The sequence below is a fragment of the Grammomys surdaster genome, unplaced genomic scaffold (assembly GCF_004785775.1).
Source record: "Grammomys surdaster isolate TR1022 unplaced genomic scaffold, NIH_TR_1.0 126313, whole genome shotgun sequence".
Taxonomy (NCBI): Eukaryota; Metazoa; Chordata; class Mammalia; order Rodentia; family Muridae; genus Grammomys; species Grammomys surdaster.
Genome location: NW_021621113.1, coordinates 4,867,425 through 4,885,338, shown reverse-complemented (window position 1 = coordinate 4,885,338; position 17,914 = coordinate 4,867,425). Strand labels below are relative to the sequence as shown.

Sequence of the window (17,914 nt, the reverse complement as noted above, 5' to 3'; positions counted from 1 at the left end):
CATGGACCTGTTCCAGATGCTCTAAAGTTGCCTGTTTGAAGATGGCTCAGGAGTTAAGTGGATCTGGAGTTCAGGGCCTTAAGAGGACATTACTTTCTGTTCATCACAAAATGGGCTGGTTTACAGGGGAAGGGCAGTGGTTTTTAAATATAAGTGGATAGACGGGCTAGGTAAGTAGATGATTGATTGATTGATTGTTGGCACTGAAATGCGTCAGCTGTGCAAGCCGTGTGCTTTCTCCAGGAACATCTTCCTAAAAGATCCCCTTCCCCACATAGCATGTAAAGCAGTAAAAGGATCTTTCTGAGATTTGAGGCCAGAGTGGTCTTAACTCCCATACAAGGGAACATCTCCTCATAACAGCCAGAATCAAGGATGATGCAGATTGCTAGAAAGTCAAGCTAAAAGTGAAACGAATGTATGGTGAATTTTAAGTTCATATTAGTTTATATATGTCAATGCTTAACTTTTCATGATGAACTGCTTTCAGAGCTACAATTTTAAAACTGATGTAGTAAAAGCTAAATAAATATGTACATATATGTGTGTATGTATGTGTGTGCCATGTATACATATCCATCCCACAAGGAGAGACATGTAGCCAGGAGGAAACTGTTTCCTGGACTTTCCTCCCTCTGTGGTTGGCATGTGGTGGTTCATCTGTGAAGAAGCCTGCCGGCGGCTGCTCATTTCCCTTCCCCTGGCATCAGGCCTGCCATCAGGATCAGGTCTGAAGCTGTCTATGCAACATGAACTCTGCTCCTGTTCCCTGCTGAAGCCGGAGACTCTGCTTCCTCTTAGGGACTAACCAATATGACGTATACAGTGTGGAGCTTTGAGAACTCATCAAGAACATGTTTTGATGAATTCCCAAGTTGCATGGTCTTTTGCATAATTGAGCCAGTGAGGAGTGACAGAGTAGCTCCTTTAAGTGTGAGCGCAGATGCTGTATATTGAGGGCTGTAGGCAGATGAACTTGCAGAATACTGTGAGGTGCACTAAAATTGCTCTCCTATTGACAGTGGTCCAGAAGTAGGTCCACACAAAGTTGTAACTGCTTCAGCTCCTGACTCGTGGATGAGTAGTTGTTCAAAAGAACATCTTTGGAGCTAAGAGTCTTGGTGGGAATAGCATTAATATGTTTGAGACTTCCTGAACATCTTTGCTGGTTCTCGGAGTTTCGCTCTGATTTCTCCACTTACCCATGATCTCGCTTTGTGTGTGTCATTCATTTGTAGAGTGTAAATGGCATTCGCACAGAGGAGGTGGCTACCATGACCTACCCTGCCTCTGAATGGGAGTGCCCCGAGCAGTCAGTAGTTCCTAGTCAGAGCCTGATGACCACCCCACCGACGTCTCCGCAGAGCTTTGGTTCTGGCTCCCTCTCCGTAAACAGCAAGGAGGCAGAAGAGAAGGAGCAGGGGTCAGGTGGCTATCTTGATGCTGAAGAGATGCCAACAGGCCCAAGTGGGGAATGTTTAGGAATGAAGGAACAGGACAGTGCGTTAAGTTTCCCAGTAACTCCAGCTTCCTGCCAGCTGCAACTCAGTGGGAAAAAGGCAGACAGTAGCGAAGAGCCGGGTGCACCAGCAGAGGCCCTTGAGACCCAGAGCGGATCTTCTCTTGACTCTCCTGTGGGTAACCAGTTCCCCATCCTCATTCGAAGCTTCCAGGTAGTGACCACTTTGACAATGTAGGTCTAATGAGACCCTTTGGGAGAGGGCCGGCCTCTGGTCTGTGGAGGAAGTGAGGCGGCAGTGGTGGTAAAGGGTGTGCTCTCTGCTGCTTGCAGTGTCACGGAAGTGAAGCCCTTGATGGCGTAAAGAAACTCAGTCAGAGGAATTAACTCTGACCAGTCCTGTTTTCTCTTATAATGACTTAACAAAACTCTCAGGAATAAACTCCAGCTATTTCCCTCGGAGCAGCTGGTGTAAGTTGGTTCCTCTTTCCATTCTCAAGGCTGAGCTATGGTGAAATGAATTACAGAGACTCCTGTGGGGAGGAGCCTTCAGAGTCCTAAGACTATGCTCAAGAATTTTCCAGTACTCCTCACTGACATGGGACTGCTCTGTTGTCCAGCCCACCACTTCCACTGCCTCCTCATAGGGTTGCTGTGATCACAGGCTCTAACTTCTGCACTGAGGTGAATGGCCACTTAACCTTATCACGATCGAATGGTAGTTTTAGGGTGATTGATAGCCTGGGAAAGGTGAACAGATAGGCAAAAGGGCCTGTGCGTTCCACTAACGTTCATTCTTTCGGAATTCTGAAATTAATCACCAGGTGGTGGGAAAACTGATTTTTTTTTCTTTCTGATTTTCCAAATACTGTTTCTTTTCGGTAAATCCAAAGTGAACGTCTGACATTGATTTGAAAGAAGTTAATGAATTCCAAGGAAATGTGTTCCAGGGCTTCTGCTGCTCCACGTACGTTTGTACTTCGTGGGGAAATGTGCCTGGTTTTCTTAATTAAAAGACCCAGTCACAAGGACGATAGAAGTGATTTTTATTTGGCAAATAATTTTCTATTCAAATTCTGAAGGTTGGTCTGAAGTGTTTTATATTGCCAGTCATAAAGTGTCTGGCATTACAGTTTTCCATTAAGCTTATGAAAGTAGCCGCAGTAGCCTCTTTCCATGTCCTTCTCAAGACGTACCACCTTGTCAAGGCTTTTTGGGAATCTTGTCCTCTGGAGAGTGATTCCAGCCTTTGCTTGATTCAAGATTCAAGCTAATGCTTTGATCAGATCAGGGTCAGAAGGTTCAGATCTCCGTGGCCTGCAAGAAGATTTGGCCAACTCTGTCTCTTTACTGTCCACAGCCTCCCCTGGTAAAGACTCAAACTGTCACCATCTCAGATACTGCCAATGCTGTGAAAAGTGAAATCCCAACCAAAGACGTCCCTATTGTCCACACTGAGACCAAGACCATCACCTATGAAGCTGCCCAGGTAAGACACTGTCTGCTGCTTCCGAACAAAGACTGGACAGCTCAGCTAATACGTGTATTCATCTAGGATGCACAAAGACCTGGGTTCAATCCCTGAACCACATAAAACCGGATCTGGTTTGAGCTGGGAAGATGGTTCAGTTGGTAAAGCACTTGTCTCACGACCTGGCTTTGGACCCCCAGATTCTTTAGGTAGAAGCTTGCAGGCCCACTAGTCTGACCTATGTGTCAGGGAAAGACCGTGTCTCAAACCAAAGAGGAAAAGGGCCTGAGGACTGGTAGCTGTTAGTTGTCCTTAGACCTGTGAGGTGGCACCCATTTGCGTGCATACATACACACATAGAAACAGTTAAAAATAAAATCCAAAGTGCTGCTACACAGCACTTTGGATGTAGAGGCAGATGGATCAGGAGTCCAGGGTCATTCTCAGTTACATTGTGAGTTTGAGGCCAGCCTGGGCTACATGAGACCCTGTCTCAAAATAATTTATCTTTAAAAGTAAATCAATGCCAAATGTCCATGGGATAACATTGAACTTGACATGTGTGAGACCCCAGCACCAAAGAGCAAATGAAATTACCACAAATCTGTCCACTCGTGTCCATCCATCCAAGTCGTTTGGGAAAGTTATTTTAGTGTAACGTGAACAGGGCTTTGGGTCAGACAAACCTGAGCTCAGGTCTTGTTCCTCTGTTTCCTAATTGGACAAGTCATTAAACCTTGGCCAGTCCTACTAATGATGCTACTTTCCATGTCTTGGTATTATTGTGAGGGTTTAAAATTTTTTAAAATCTTTTATTTCCTAATTACAGTGAAACTTCATCATTTTTGGTAATTTGGACGTGTCAGAGTTGTATTCTGTTGAATTCTGTTTTTTAGTCACAGACAACAAGAAGTCAATCCTCTATAAGAAGAGCTCTTAATTCACTTCTATAACTGATGTTTATTGACCTTTTATGTATTAAGTCAAAGTGGTGTAAGTGTAGACAGTCCCTATCCTCCAGGGAACATTCTGGAAGGAGAGAAGGATAAGCAATAAAGTACTGTAACACCAGACACAGTGGCCCACAACAGAATCCCCACACGAACAGTGGAGTCGGGCAGTTGGGAGTTCGAGACCCTCCCTAGGGTGGCCTGAATCAAGGAAAAATTAGTAAGCAAAAATGAAAAGGGAGGGGACCCACATAAACACGTCAGACACTAGACAGTTCTATAAGAGATTCAAGTGGGATAAAGAGATAATTCAAGGAGCTGGAGATGTGCTCAGTGGTAGGGGACAACGCAAAGAGGGCAGCGGGATAGCTCTGGCTCATCACCATGAGCTGCAGGATGCTTCACCCTCTGGAAGCGTGGACGGTAAAGCATATGCTTTGCAATTAGACACAGCATCGTCTCCCCAGAGAGGGGTAGCTGCTTGCTCGATAATCCTACACCAGTCACCAGCCTCTCCATCGCTGCCTCTGACTTGGGATAGGCTAACATTCCCTGCAGAATTTGCAGGAAGTTTAGGTGACATGGTTCTGCAGAGCACTGGCATTTCCATGGCGTTCCATGGTGTTCCATCAGTGTCTGTGCTCCTTTCCTCTCTGGTGTGGTCTGGAGTGTGGGGTTTAATTTGGTGAGTGATAAGTTGCTTTAAGGTTCTGGCATCATTGCAGTGACAAAGTAGCATCATTAAAGCAATAGCCTTTTAAGATGATTCCCAGAGCTTCGTGTTGACTGTATTAAAGCAGGGACCGGCCTGGAGACAAGATTATGACCAGGGCAGATCTGGGGAGATGATCATAAGAACAGAAGTTAGTATAGCCTTAGGAAGTGAAGGGAAAGACCTGTTAGTCAAGAGAGACAGAGAAAAGCTATCAAGTAGGCCTTGGCAGTGGAGGTGACTGAAGAAGAAGCAAAGAAAAAGTGTCATGATTGTACGTGGTATTAGCCTGGGGATGCGGAAAAGAATGACTTACATATGAAAAGGAATGCGTGCTTCAAATTGTCACTGCCATGGAAGCAGCCTAAACGGCCTTCAGTGGGGCGTTGGTTAAATCAGTAATGGAGCATCCTATTGAGGAACTTCTGTGTGGCTTCTGCTGGGGACCAGTCTACACGGTAGATGTGTGAGTGAGCAGGATGGCCAGACTGTAAAATGGATTGTTTTAATGTGAATGCCTAGAGTGAGTTAATCCTGTAAAATGGATTGTTTTAATATGTATGCATAGAGTGAGTTAATCCAGCAGCTATTATTTCTTCACCCTTGCTAGTCAGACCCCAATAACCACACAGAGAAACTGTGATTTATTTCAAGTTGCACCTCAGTAGCTGGGTAGTTAAATGATTCCCTTAACCTCTCCTGCTAATCTGGCTGCCTCCTAGCCCCATCCCGTGATACCTGCAGTTTAATATTGGCCTAGCTCTCTCTGCTTCAGAAGTTTCTTCCCATGGTGTCTTCTCACACTGTCTCTTCCTGGCTCCGATCTGAACTCCCCTCCCCACTGCTGGTGGAAGTTCACAACCTATTCTGTATTCTGCCCAGCCATTGGATAATCAGCATTGATTGACAAGCAGAGAATAAATAGTAAGAATTGTTTATGCAAACTAGAGACAGGAGAAGTCTTGGTGTAAGCATTACAATGCTGTATCCAAATTGAAACAAGGTATGAGGGCAGAGAAATCAGGATTTGAATAACACAAGGGTAAACTTTATGCAGTTCAGAAAACAATATGCCTACACCAAACTTGGGAATCATGTTATCTTTTGTTCATGGGCAGAAAGGAGGAGTGCATGTATGTAAGAGCTACGTGTGATGTGGCCTTGAGAAGCAATGCGTTCTCCCTGATAGTTAATTAAAAGCAAAGGGCTGAGGAGATGGCTTGGTTGGTAAAGTGCTTGCTATGGAAGTACCTGAGTTCAGATCCCCAGCACCCATGGAAAATGCCAGGCGTGGGGCAAGCGCCTGTGACCTCAGTGCTGGTGGCAAGGGTCAGGAGAGAGGGGACAGGACGATCCCTGGAGCTCATTGTCCAGACAAACTATATAAATTAGTGAGCTCCAGGTTCAGTGAATGATCCCATTTCAAAAATAAGCTAGAAGCCAGGCATGGTGGTGCACACCTTTAATCCCAACACTTGGGAGGCGGAGGCAGGTGGATCTCTATGAATTTGAGGCCAGCCTGGTCTATATAGTGAGCTCCAGGCCAACCAAGGCTATATAGTAAGACCCTGTCTTGAAAACAAACAACAAATAAATACCGAAGATGGAGAACAGTTGAGGCAGACAGCCTTTGCTAACCTCTGGTCTCTGCATGCACACACACCTGTTCACTCGCCTGCATTCACATGTGCACACACACCTGTTTGCTCACCTGCGTGCACATGTGCACATATTTACACACATACTGCTACACCACAGACATAAACACTCAATGAATGAAAAGAAAAAGTGTGAGTGATATATGTGGCTCACCTCTGGTCTTAGCACTTGGGAAACTGAGGCAGGAGGACCATTAACTCAAGACCAGCTGGAACCTAGTATAACCAAAACAAAAAAAAAAGAAAAAAAAATCAGGTAAAAGAAGTGTGACCCTCAAGAATGAGACTGGACCTGAAGGTTGGGCAGTGGTTGTGCACACCCTTAACCCCAGTGCTTGGGAGACAGAGACAGGGGGCTTTCTGAGTTTGAGGCCAGCCTGATCTACAGAGGGCGTTCCAGAACAGCCAGGGCTACACAGAGAAACCCTGTCTCGAAAACAAACAAGACTGGAACTGAGCCTCCTCAGAAATGGGAGAGAGGCTCACTGCACACCACTTAAGCTCCAAGCTGAAGTTGGAAAACTTTGTAGCATATACATTAAAAATGTAGTGGGGCCAAGCTCGGTGGTGCAGACCTATAACCCAGCTACTCTTGAGGTCTTAGGATTGTGAGTTCAAGGCCAACCTAGGCAACTGAGTCCCTATCAAGATTTTTTTTTTTTAAATGCAAGGTATCGGGGCTTGATCAATAATGGGCTTGCCCAGCCTGCGTGAAGCCTGAGTTCCGCCCTCAGAACCTTATAAGATAGGCATCTTGTTGAGAGGTGGAGGCAGGAGGCCAGAAATGTATACTGTCTCCGTCTATCCCGCCCGCTCTGGCTTCACACACATACTATGCTTCCCAAGTACTGCAGACTGTGATCAGCCTCCTGAGTGTTTGGATTTCAGTCCTGGGCAAAACACCAGCTTAGTGATGTTACCATTTATTATTTTCTTACAAGTGGGCTTCACACCCACTCAGCACTTCCTGGGTTCTGGGAGCAGGAACTGTTTCTCAAGCTTACATGACAAGTGCTTTACCTGCTGAGTCGTCTCTCAGGCCTCAAGGCCACAATCTTTTTCATTTCACTTTCTGATGGACAGCTGGGGTGTATCCAGAGTTGGACAAATGTGACTAGAACTGACGTGAATTCACGTGCATGTCTCTGTAGATGTTTTACTTGAATAAACACCTAAGAATGAAATGCCTGGCTTACAGGACAAGTGGATGCCTACAGGGGACTGTCAGCGCTATGGCGCCTTTAAGGAAGTCTTGGTGAGAGGGTGAAGGAAAGGAAACTGGTGAGGGAGGAGTGGATAGATGGAAGTGGGCAGCCATGACAGGGCCTCCATCTTCCTCCTCCAGAAACAGACAGAACAGAGTGCAGGGTGGGCAGCAAGTGAAAACAGTCACAGGCTCAGCTCTGTGCTCAGGGTCAGCCTCCTTGGCAAGATATTTAATAGCCTTTTGTTGGCTGTCCTGGAACTCACTATATAGAACAAGCTTGCCTCGAACTCACAGAGACCCGCCTGCCTCTACCTCCTGAGTGCTGGGATTAAAGGCCTGCGCCACCACTGCTTGCTGAGTTATACTCTTACGAAGCACTTCCACCTCTGTGATTTCTTCTGGTCTTCACAGTGCTGTGATTCGGCAGAGCATGCTACAGTGCCAGCTTCTATAAATGAAAACTGGTGGGCGTGGTGGAGCGTGCCTAAAATCCTAGCACGTGGGAAGCAGAGGCAGGAGGATGATGGGGAGGTTTCAAGGCCAGCCTCAGCTACAAAGAGAACTTGAGGCCAACCTGAGCTACTTGAGACCTAGAGAGAGAAGTGAGGAAACAGAAAATTAAGGATCATGAGTTTAAGTCCAGCCATGGCTACGTAGGTAGTTTGAAGCCAGCATGAACTACTTGGAGCCTGGACAGTGAGTAGTTGTCGTAGCTGGGTGCTAACTGAAGGGAAATTCAAATCCTAGTCTTCAAACAAATTTCTCGCCCATTCTGTGTCCTTTGAACACCGATGAGCTATAGAACCTTGGACAAATCAACCTCCCTGAAGCCCAGTGTTCCTAACTACACAGAGAATCAAACAGTCTCTACCTCAGGTACCTCAGATGTGAAGCAGCAGTCACATGGTGTGCTTGACACATAGTAGGACTGTAAAGCGTATATGTTGGGTCTGAATCTTCCATAGATTAATGGTCTCAGCAGAAGAAAATACCAGTGGGCCAGCCAACACTGCACTGGTATGAAGGGCGGGAACCCGGCTCCACCAAGGGTCTGCCCCTTCTGAGTCTTCACTCCTCCCTAGCACCTCAGAGATTCGTTTGTCCAGATGAAATGTGTGACCCTGCTCATAAGTGAAATAAAGCCAGTCACAGTGTTCCACACCTGTGGCCTCAACTATTCAGGATCTGAGGCAGGAGACTTACATGAGCCTGGGGAGTCAAGGCTAGCCTGAGCAGCATAGTAGGACCAAGTTTTTAAAAATGAAGTTGATAACACTGCTTATTCTGGGGGCTTACATAAAGAGGAGGAGGGGGTGATTTACTGTTGTCTGGTACGGTGCCCGTCATGGAAATAGTGTCCATTCTCTGTGGTGCCCTCTATAGAGGTAGTGTCCATGGCCCTGTGTTTCCGGTCCACTAACTAGCAAGCACATACCTTAGGTAACCTCCGTCTTCCTCCGGTTTCCTTCTGTCTTGGCCATGGAGGTCTGCTTGGCTCTACTGCCCACGTGCCTGCTGATAACAGTTGTCCCTAGCCTGCCACCATCCCTTTAGCTTCCTGCTAATGTCGTTTCTTAGCTAATCATAACTAGCAGCCTTAGCCCTTGATGGATCCTATGTTTTGAAGCCTGGCATTTAAAATACTTACGTCCCTCCCAACAAGGAGGAGCCCTTACAGTCAGAGTCTCTAAAGCCTACCGCGCATGTACCCTGCTTTCTCATGGGTGGACACTCTCTGCCTCATATGGTCAGTCCCTGGCTCAGTTGGAGGTGAACTGTTCCCTCACTGACAAGTGTGAGACTCCCATTTCACACTGTGGCCTAGCTCACTTACCCAGAGCTCGTATCTCTCCTGCCTTGAGGTCTGATGAGAACACAATGACCCCTCCATAGTTTCCAGTCCCAGTTTTCTAACTGGGGGGATGCTAGTGCTTCAAAGGCCCTTTGTGAACTGCAGCAGGCTGGAGTCACCCTTGAAGCTGCCACACTCCTGCCTCTTTCAGACCCATGCCAGTTAGTGACCTGGTGCTGGGAACTGGTACTCATCAACATTGTTGGGGAGCAGGGCACTCTGTAGCCCTGGCTATCCTCGAGTTCATAGACCATACTAGCCTCAGACTCAGAAATCTGCCTGCCTCTGCCTCCCAAGTTCTGAATCCAATGTGTGTGCTGCATACCTGACTTGCTTGTTTGTTTCGAGACAGGGTCTCACTATGTAGCTCTGGCTGTCATAGGACATTGGAATTGGAGTTACAGATGGTTACGAGCTGTCATGTAGGTGCTAAGAAGGAAGATCCTATCAAACCTAGGTCCTCTGGAAGAGCAGCCAGTGCTCTTAGCCACTAAGCCATCTCTAGCTCTGTTTTTCCCACTTTTTAAGACACAGTCTGGTTCCCAGGAGATTGGTTCTGCTTATCAAGTGAGAGGCACTGTAAGGGGATTAGATTTTGAAGCAGAATGCAGCTGAAGAGCTATTTTGAACCTGGGGGTTTGAGCCCAAGGCCTCCTGAGGGGCCTGATGACTTGTCCTTTCTTTTGCAGACTGAGGACAGCAATGGGGACTTAGACCCTGGAGTCTTGCTGACAGCTCAGACCATCACATCCGAGACCACAAGTAGTACAACCACGACACAGATTACCAAGGTAACGAGCTTCCAGTGGCCTGCTGAGCTTGGGGCTGTACCATAGGAGGGGGACCTATGTATGCAGAGGCTCTCAGCTTCGACCCCATTGCATTGTTATTCAAAGTGTCCCAGGTAGAAAGATGCCTTCCCCAGAATACACCTGGGAAAGCCACAAAGAGTCATTTTCATTACACCTCTGTCCAGCTTGCTGTGGAGGAAGTCTAAATTCAGCTTAAGATGGAGGTATAGTTCAGTGGCAGAGCACATACCTACCACATACAGGCTGTGGGGCGGCTGTGGGTTCCATCCCCAACATGCAGTCACATACACACACACGCACACACACAATTTAAGGACAGGGATTGTTGATATGATAGAATCATACTTTCAGAGCTAGAAACCAGATCTGTGATCAGATGAATCATTTTATGTTTTGTCCTGAGGCCATGGGAAGTGTAGTTTGGAGCTGAAATGCTGAAATCATCGGACTGCTTTACAGGAAACCATGGGGACAAAATGCCAAAACTTGGAATTATCCTTAAACAATCAGGCAGCCCAGTTTTGCTGTAGCACTAGAGGAAATATCTCCCCTCCCCCTGAGACATCTCACTGTAGCCCAGGCTGACCTGGAACTCATGAACTACCTCAGGCTAGGAAGTACTGGAATTATAGTGTGTACCACCACACCTGGCCTGCAATCCATTATAGGTAAGAAGTTTAGAAAAAAAAAAAAAGAAAACAAATTTGGCCAGGCTTTGTCATACATAGGAGTCCCTGTCTGAAGCTCTGCTCCCATCCTGAGCAGTCAGGTCCAACTAGAAGAGCACATGGCAGCTCTGTTCCTTGCTGGGTGTCTGTAGTTTTGTGAAAAAGAAGAAAGCAAGTAAATAACAAATTGTGTCCTTTTGTTCTTGTACAATAAGAGTCTAGTGGCCCAAGGTCATGGAGCGGGAAGCTCCTTTTGGCAGGTCATACCCTGTGCTGAGACGTGGGAAAAGGCTGTCGTGGGCAGTGCCAGCACTGTGGTGCTCAGCCTGGGCTACATTCTCAAATAACAAACAAACAAAACAGTTTGGACAGGAGCTTTTAGAACCATCTGGGCTGTCTTGCTTTTCCTTCCTGCTGTGCCTGGCTCTCACTGGGTGTTTTCCTTTGGTTACAGACTGTAAAAGGTGGGATTTCTGAGACCCGGATCGAGAAGAGAATTGTGATCACAGGAGATGCTGATATCGACCATGATCAGGTGGGAATGTGGCGGGGCCTTGTGGGCACAGCCTCCTTAGCTCTTGAGAGGGAAAACAAAGGAACTCAAAATATGGAAGCCTAGGGGAGCCGGGCTCTTAGTGGGGCAGACTGGCATGGTAACTGAGGCAGGAAGTTCTCCACAGCCAGCCTGAGCTACATAGTGAGAGAGACCCTGTCTCAAATAACGGTGTGTGTGTGTGTGTGTGTGTGTGTGTGTTTGTTGTGCAGGGGTGATGGTAGCACGAAGGCAAAGGGGAGTGCTGTCCCCTGCTGCTGAGTGCTGCAGTAGCTGAGCCAATTGCAGGGGAAGAGAGCAGGAGGAGGGTAAGACACCCAGAGACGGAGAACTCATTCTATGTCCTGGATCTGTCACCAACTTGCTGTGTGACCTTGGGTAGATCACTTTACATCTGATAGTCTTCTCTCTAAAAGAGTGGCTTGATCCAGATAATTCCTGGGCCCTTCTGGGTGCTAAAATTCTATGTTTTTATGTTAATTAGGTGCTAATTATGTGTTACAAGCAATTAGAAAATAATAAGGTCAGAATTAATGTTCCCAGTTCTCTGCTGGGTGCTGTTAGAACAGTGAAGCTGCAGAGGGGATGGGAGAGGCTGTGGAGGAGGTAGGCCTGTCAGAGCAGCTGCTGGCCTCTGCTGACGTACCTGAGGACAGGAGTCTGGAGAGCTGAGCTAACTCACTGCTGTGGACACTAGGCTCAGGGTCCCAGAAGCAAGGCTGGAAGCCCAAGTTGGGCCTTGTGGCCTGTGCTGAGCTCAGTGGGTCCTTCTTACTTTCCCACAACCTGTGGTTTGAGCCCCACTGTGTGTTGTCTGTGCTCTCACAGCAAGAGCTGTGGGGGAGAAGGTATTGATAGCAGACAGGCCTGAACCCTACCTCTGCCCCTGATCTCTCGATGCACTTTTGAGCACCTCTGAGCAGCGACTTTGTTTTGTCACATAACTATCAGCATGGGTCAGAGTCAGCGTAATGATACTTGATGGCTCAGAGACAGCTCGAGCCCCTTGTCTCTTCTAGGAAACGAAGGCTCTGGCTTTCCTAGAAGGAGGCGGGGCCTCCAGGAAGAGGGTTTGAGCTGGGCCTGGAGTGTGGCAGCTGGTCGAGAAGAAGAGCAGGGGGAGCAGAGACAGCGGGCTTTGTGGAAATCTAGATACCAGACCTTGTCTCCCTCTAGTCCTGGAGGAGATTGTTCTTATGAACCATCAGACAGCTCTAACAGGCTACTTGGATAGTGGTGTCACCTCCTACTGTGGCTGTCCCTCTGTGCTCTGTAGCTCCTCCAGGGACTGGCACCCTGGAACCTAACTAACAGACTATATAGCAAAGAAGAGACTTGGATTTAAAAGCCTGGCTGTCCTCCTAGCTAAAAAACAACTTGGTATCTGTGTTGCGTGCAGCTTCCTTGTTTATAGAGTGGAACACAGCATAACCCTGACTCCCTCTGTCGGGAAGATTATGTAAATGAACTCGCCAGTGCCTAGAACACCATAGGTCAGCCTGCCTGTGTCTTCCTGCCTTCCTTCCACTGGTGCCAAAGACACCTCTTCCTTTTTAAAACCTGTGCTTCCTTGCCTTCCTGACCAGACAACCCCATTCCTGTGTTAAACCGTTTGTGCTTTAGATTTCATATGTAAACAGAACTTCTCCCTCCTAAGGTTGCCCTCTTTTTTTTTTTTTTTTTTCTGAAGAAAACCTCTGCCCTTCCCTGCCTCTGTGGCCTGGGTCTGCAGGATAGGCTAGGACAAGGCACTGATCCCCTTGGGCTGTGCTGTGTGCTGCCCCGGGCTCCCTTCATCAACCACATTCCTTATTGCCTGACGCTCTGCCTCTTGCCACAGGTCCTCGTACAAGCCATCAAGGAGGCCAAGGAACAGCACCCAGACATGTCAGTGACCAAGGTGGTAGTCCACCAGGAGACCGAGATCTCTGAGGAGTGAGCTCAGGTAGGGGTGTTCCTTCAGGGATGGGGAGTGTCATCATCTCAGCCAGAGAGAGTTCTAAGGAACTCTGGACACTTTGGGGAGCTCCTGCTCCCAAGAGATATGTATACCGGAACTCACTAAAGCAAAGGCATAGGCTATTGTTAACTGTGTGGCTCCAACCAGAGCAGCCAGGTGGTGTGTGTTAGTGTGCCTTGGTGTTGCTAGCCGGGTCGTGTGTGTCCTTCTGCCTTGGTGTTGCTAGCAGCACTGAGGAGTAGGCACCTAAACGTGGGTGAGTCTGACCTGTCCTCACCTCTGGAGTCCCCTGTTACCTCTGACTTGTTATTCTGTCCTTGGCAACTCTAGAAACTGCAGGCCAGCACCAAGTAGTCTGGAGAATAGGGCTGAGGGGGGAAGAGCCAGGCTTCTGGAAGAATGCGCGGGGGTTGGGAAATGTGGTGCTCTGGGGGCCAGGCCAGAGAGCTGGGATGCAGGATAAATGCTTGCCACAAGGGAACGCTGGGCTAGGTAGCCAGTACAACCTCCTGTGTCACAGCCAGGAGAGCCTCCTGGTGAGGCTAGAAGCTTACTCCTTTGTGAGGTTCAAACACGTGCTTTTTCTTCACCCTAGGGACTGTCCTGCCCCGTCCCCACCTGTCCCCATCCCAGAGAAGCCAGCATGTGATAAAGAAGCCAGTCTGCAGCAGACTTCAGACTCTGAAGACTGTTCCACACCACAGAAAACCAACTTCATTTTCTATTCAGAATTTATACTGAGACTCCTCTAGATGCCACGGATGCTCTCTATATTGTGATACAGAAACTGTCAACTTTTAAGACACTTTGATTTTTTTATGGGGTGGTTGGTAACCTCTCAACCAGGTCTCTCCTACTCATTTTCAACGCAGACCCTGAAAGAATCCACAGACTTCTCCAGGACCCTCCAGAGGCTCTGCCAGCTGTTAAGAGGCCAGAGCCAGCTCAGTGGGACCTCCTACCCCTCCCCAGCTTCCTGTCCCCTGGATGACACAAAAATGTCATACACCAGTGAATGTCGGGCAGGGCAAACGCCCTGGTTACAGAACCCAGAAACATGACCTCCCACTCCAGGGTGTCTGAGGCAGAGCCCTCCTCTGAGCATGTGATGTCACCCCCATCTGTTTGGAGCTTAAGTCAAAGAAATCAGTTGCTTTTCACAGAGCTGATACTGTGAACATGTGAGTGCATCTGTGGCCCTCGCCTCCCCAGCTGCCCTGTCCCTCGTTGGAAAGAGCCGCTTCCTCGTGTATTCCTGGCTCCAATCTCAGGAGACCAGAACTCATGGAAAAATTAGGCACTTTTGGCTAAAAGTGCCAATGGAACATTTTTAGTTGTAGTTTAGGGGAAGAAAAGTTAATGAGGTTTTAAAAATCAGGTCTTGTTGTTCGGGGAGGTTGCTTTGCCCAGGGGGAGGCACCTTTACCTCAGCGGATCCTGTTAAGGCCGCTTCCAGCCTCGGCCTAGGCCCCCTCCCACCTGGCATGGTAAGGGGCATGGCTCAGGGAAGAGGGTGCATTCTCGGACCTTTCTGTGACAGGCCTGAGGACGCCCTCTGGGAGCTGGGGTGTTTCCCATCTCCTGGTGGCCATCCCTGGTCAGGGTGGATGTGAGCCATTTCTGCTCATCCCCACTTGCTGCCTGAGAAGTCTGTCAGGTTTTGAGAGCTTGATTTTGTGGTGGGTTTTGGATTTAGTTTCCTTTTTCCTTTTTTTAATGTTAGTTTTGAAAAGGGAGCCTGATGTCCCCAGTTGGTAGTGAGAATTTGGGGACCTTCTCCCCCCTGCCCCCCCAACAGGGCCTCTGTAATCCTCCTGCTAACTTCCTACAAACATCTGCCTGGAAGATTAGCAGAATCCTAATTCTAGGCTGGAATGAACTTCATGAGGCTTGACAGCGGGTCACGGGCAGCAGTGGCCGGGGGCAAGAGCAAAGTAGGAAGCCACAGCAGCCTCTGGCCTCCAGGCTGAACACTGTACAAATTCAGCAACTTTGAACTGGTTTTGAGTGTGCAGTTTTCTTTTAACTCTCATGAGACTGTTACCAATGGCAGCTTGCTTTAAGGAAAGGGAGGAAGGGGAGCCCAGGTGGGAGAGGGCAGGCTTGGGTTCTGTCCTCAGAAGTAAATTGCAGACTGGGACTGAGCCGGAGAAGGTTGGGCTGCAGAGGATGGATTAGCATGCACTCTTACTACCACCCAGCTTTGAAAAGAATGAACAGGAGGAGCCTGCCCAGTGGGCACTGTGCCTCATCAGGCCCTCAGACCTGGGTACCTGAACTCTGCCCCTCTGCTGCTGCCTCTGTCTGGAAATTGGACCAGAATTCTGATGTCCCTCCAGCCTCCTCCCCCTCCTTTGCTAGCTCTGGCCACAGATCCTGGGATATGGTAATTGTTTGGATTTTCTTTCTTTCTGCAGTTGTGTGTGTGAAGAACAGGCTCTGTCCAGGTAGAAGGAGTGAGGGAGGAGGGGAGTCCCATCTCCAGGGTCAGAGACTTGGCAGGACTTTTCCCAAAGTGACTCAGGCACACCACAGTAACAATCCCAACTGCAGTTTTATTTTTACTTCAGAAGTAGATTTCCTTCAAACCACATGAGATCTCTGCCACCCACCCACAAAGCAAGCCCTATATTCCTAAGCCGAGGCCCCAAGGAGGCTGACTCTGGGGGCCCTTCCCCAGGCCAACAGTGTGTTCTGGGGTCTGGGGGCCCTGACCCATTTTGAGAAATGGAGCTGGAGCCACAGCCTGGCCAGCACCCCCAGTGCTCATGGGAAATATCAGCCCCAGGCTGCTTGTTTTTACAAATCTCTCTCAGATATATTATTTTCATGACAAAAATGAAGGAGCTTTGTAAATTTTTTAAAAATTATGAATCATATCAAGTAGTTGTTTACATTTGACAAAATAGGAACTATGCGGGCAGAGTCCAACCGAAAACCCCTTAGGTGAGATAGGCAGTAACTGGGCCTGCTGTCTGCTCCTTTTGTAGTGACAGATGTGGCTGTAGTGTTTAGGTAAGTGTTTGGTCTTGCTTCTTGTATGGCATTTTTCAATAAACTTAAAAAAAAAAAAACCTGTGAGGATTGATCTACTTTTAAAGTTTTCTTCTAACAAAAGCGTGGGGAAATTAAACCTGGGAAGGGAGACGGAAAGGGAAGCCGCAGCCGTGTACAGTAAGCTACCCACACTGGCCAGGATGCAGTGGAAAGGAAGTGCTGAGAACTGGAGGGTGCCTCTGCCAGCTGGGGGAGGCTTTCTCGGCACAGGCCAGACATGAGGCCTGCTTCCAGGGTCGCAGTCTGGTCCCAGGTCAGGGCTCTGGCAGTAGTTAGCCCTGCCGGGACACAGCCCACTTGGCAGAAGGAAGAACGGACCTGAGGCGGTGGCAGTTAGAGGTGTAGTCACTGCCCCAGACAGCTGCAGAGGGTCTCATTCCACCTCGTTACCTTCCCCCGGTGGTCCCATTTCCACCATCTTAGACTGCCATCTTAGAGGGCGCCTGTCCCAACCTGGGAGATCCCAACCCACCACTGTTGTTTGCCAAGGTACCCCGTGCATCTCAGAATGCTCTTGGCCTACCCTGCAGCCCTTCAGGTGCCGGTCGTGGGCTAAGGCCACATGGGCTAAAGAAATTCCTGAGGCTGAATCATGCTGGTGTCCACATTAACACATGCCCCTGGAGCTCGTTTGGTGCAGCTGGTACTGCCTTACATGCAGATCAGGAGCCTTAGCGGCTGCTGCTACCACAACATCATCCATCCTAGCCTTGGAGGTGACTGGAATTGGGCACTGGACTTCTTGTGTCCCGGTCCCATGGTCCACATTGGTAGCCTCACAGCAGGTTATACCTTGCACCTCAGACCCGGGCCCCCAAATCTCCTCCTAATTTGGCATAGCCCCCCAAACTGAGTCGGTCCAGCCGTGGCCAGCTTCGATGGGCACAGTCCCGTGCTGCTGGGGCCCCCAGGAGAAGCTCCCCCAGGCCCAGGTCCAGAGACTTGGAGTGCTCGATGCAGGAACCAGAGGGCTGCACCGTGATGATTACATGTCCAGTCTGAGTCCGAGGACCCCAGGGTGGTGGCAGCCCCGGGCCCTTCAACGGGTAGCTGTGGAGCAGGGCAGGTAGCCCCGAGCGAGGGTTGGCAGGTTCAGACCGCAAGCTGCGCACTGACGGGACGGGGGAGGGACCCCTCCTTGGGGTCAGGTCCCAAGTCTCAGGTTCCGCGACGGCGCCCGGGGACCCATGCGCGGGACTGGGCAGCAGCGCGTCCCAGCCAGGGCCGTCGGGCGGCCGCAGCGCCTGCGCCCTCAGCACGCCCCGGCGGAGACGCCGGGTCTCCAGGTCGCGGTTCTCGTAGAGCAACGTGTTGGCACAGATGAACACGAACAGGCCGACGCCCATGATTACCGGCCCCAGCAGCCGCAGGCGCTCGTGCGGCCCGTGCGCGCGGCCGGTCCTCGGGCCGTGGGCGTGGGAGGCGCGGCCGGGCCAGTAGCCCGCCACGGCGATGCCCATGCCCACCAGCACCACGAGCGCGCCCAGCGCCGCGAACGCCCCCGACGGCGAGCGCAGCCGCAGCCGCGCCCGCACCCGCAGCGGCTCTGGCGGGG

The 17,914-nt window shown here is 49.4% G+C and overlaps 2 protein-coding genes across 13 annotated transcripts in view; one reads left to right on the top strand and one right to left on the bottom strand.

Annotated features, from left to right (window-relative positions):
* Positions 1-16,376, top strand: part of Epb41 (erythrocyte membrane protein band 4.1) — a 156,919-nt gene extending 140,543 nt beyond the window's left edge. For 5 of the 12 annotated variants that reach the window (XM_028759647.1, XM_028759638.1, XM_028759637.1 and 2 more), the window contains 6 exons: positions 1,239-1,673; positions 2,820-2,948; positions 9,999-10,100; positions 11,244-11,324; positions 13,183-13,287; positions 13,898-16,376. In XM_028759647.1, the coding sequence (XP_028615480.1) occupies positions 1,239-1,673; positions 2,820-2,948; positions 9,999-10,100; positions 11,244-11,324; positions 13,183-13,281 (846 nt within the window). In that variant the 3' untranslated portion in view covers positions 13,282-13,287; positions 13,898-16,376. The remainder of the gene's footprint in view (positions 1-1,238; positions 1,674-2,819; positions 2,949-9,998; positions 10,101-11,243; positions 11,325-13,182; positions 13,288-13,897) is intronic. The other 7 variants (XM_028759648.1, XM_028759646.1, XM_028759645.1 and 4 more) reach the window with 3 other exon arrangements.
* Positions 15,838-17,908, bottom strand: Tmem200b (transmembrane protein 200B). The gene has a single exon (XM_028759650.1). The coding sequence runs from the start codon at positions 17,817-17,819 to the stop codon at positions 17,160-17,162; it is 660 nt and encodes a 219-aa protein (XP_028615483.1). The 5' UTR covers positions 17,820-17,908; the 3' UTR covers positions 15,838-17,159.
* Positions 17,909-17,914: the final 6 nt, after the last annotated feature.

Bases quoted from the DNA above. Each gene is read 5' to 3' on its own strand.
- Tmem200b (XM_028759650.1), bottom strand. From the start codon at position 17,819: ATGGGCATCGCCGTGGCGGGCTACTGGCCCGGCCGCGCCTCCCACGCC.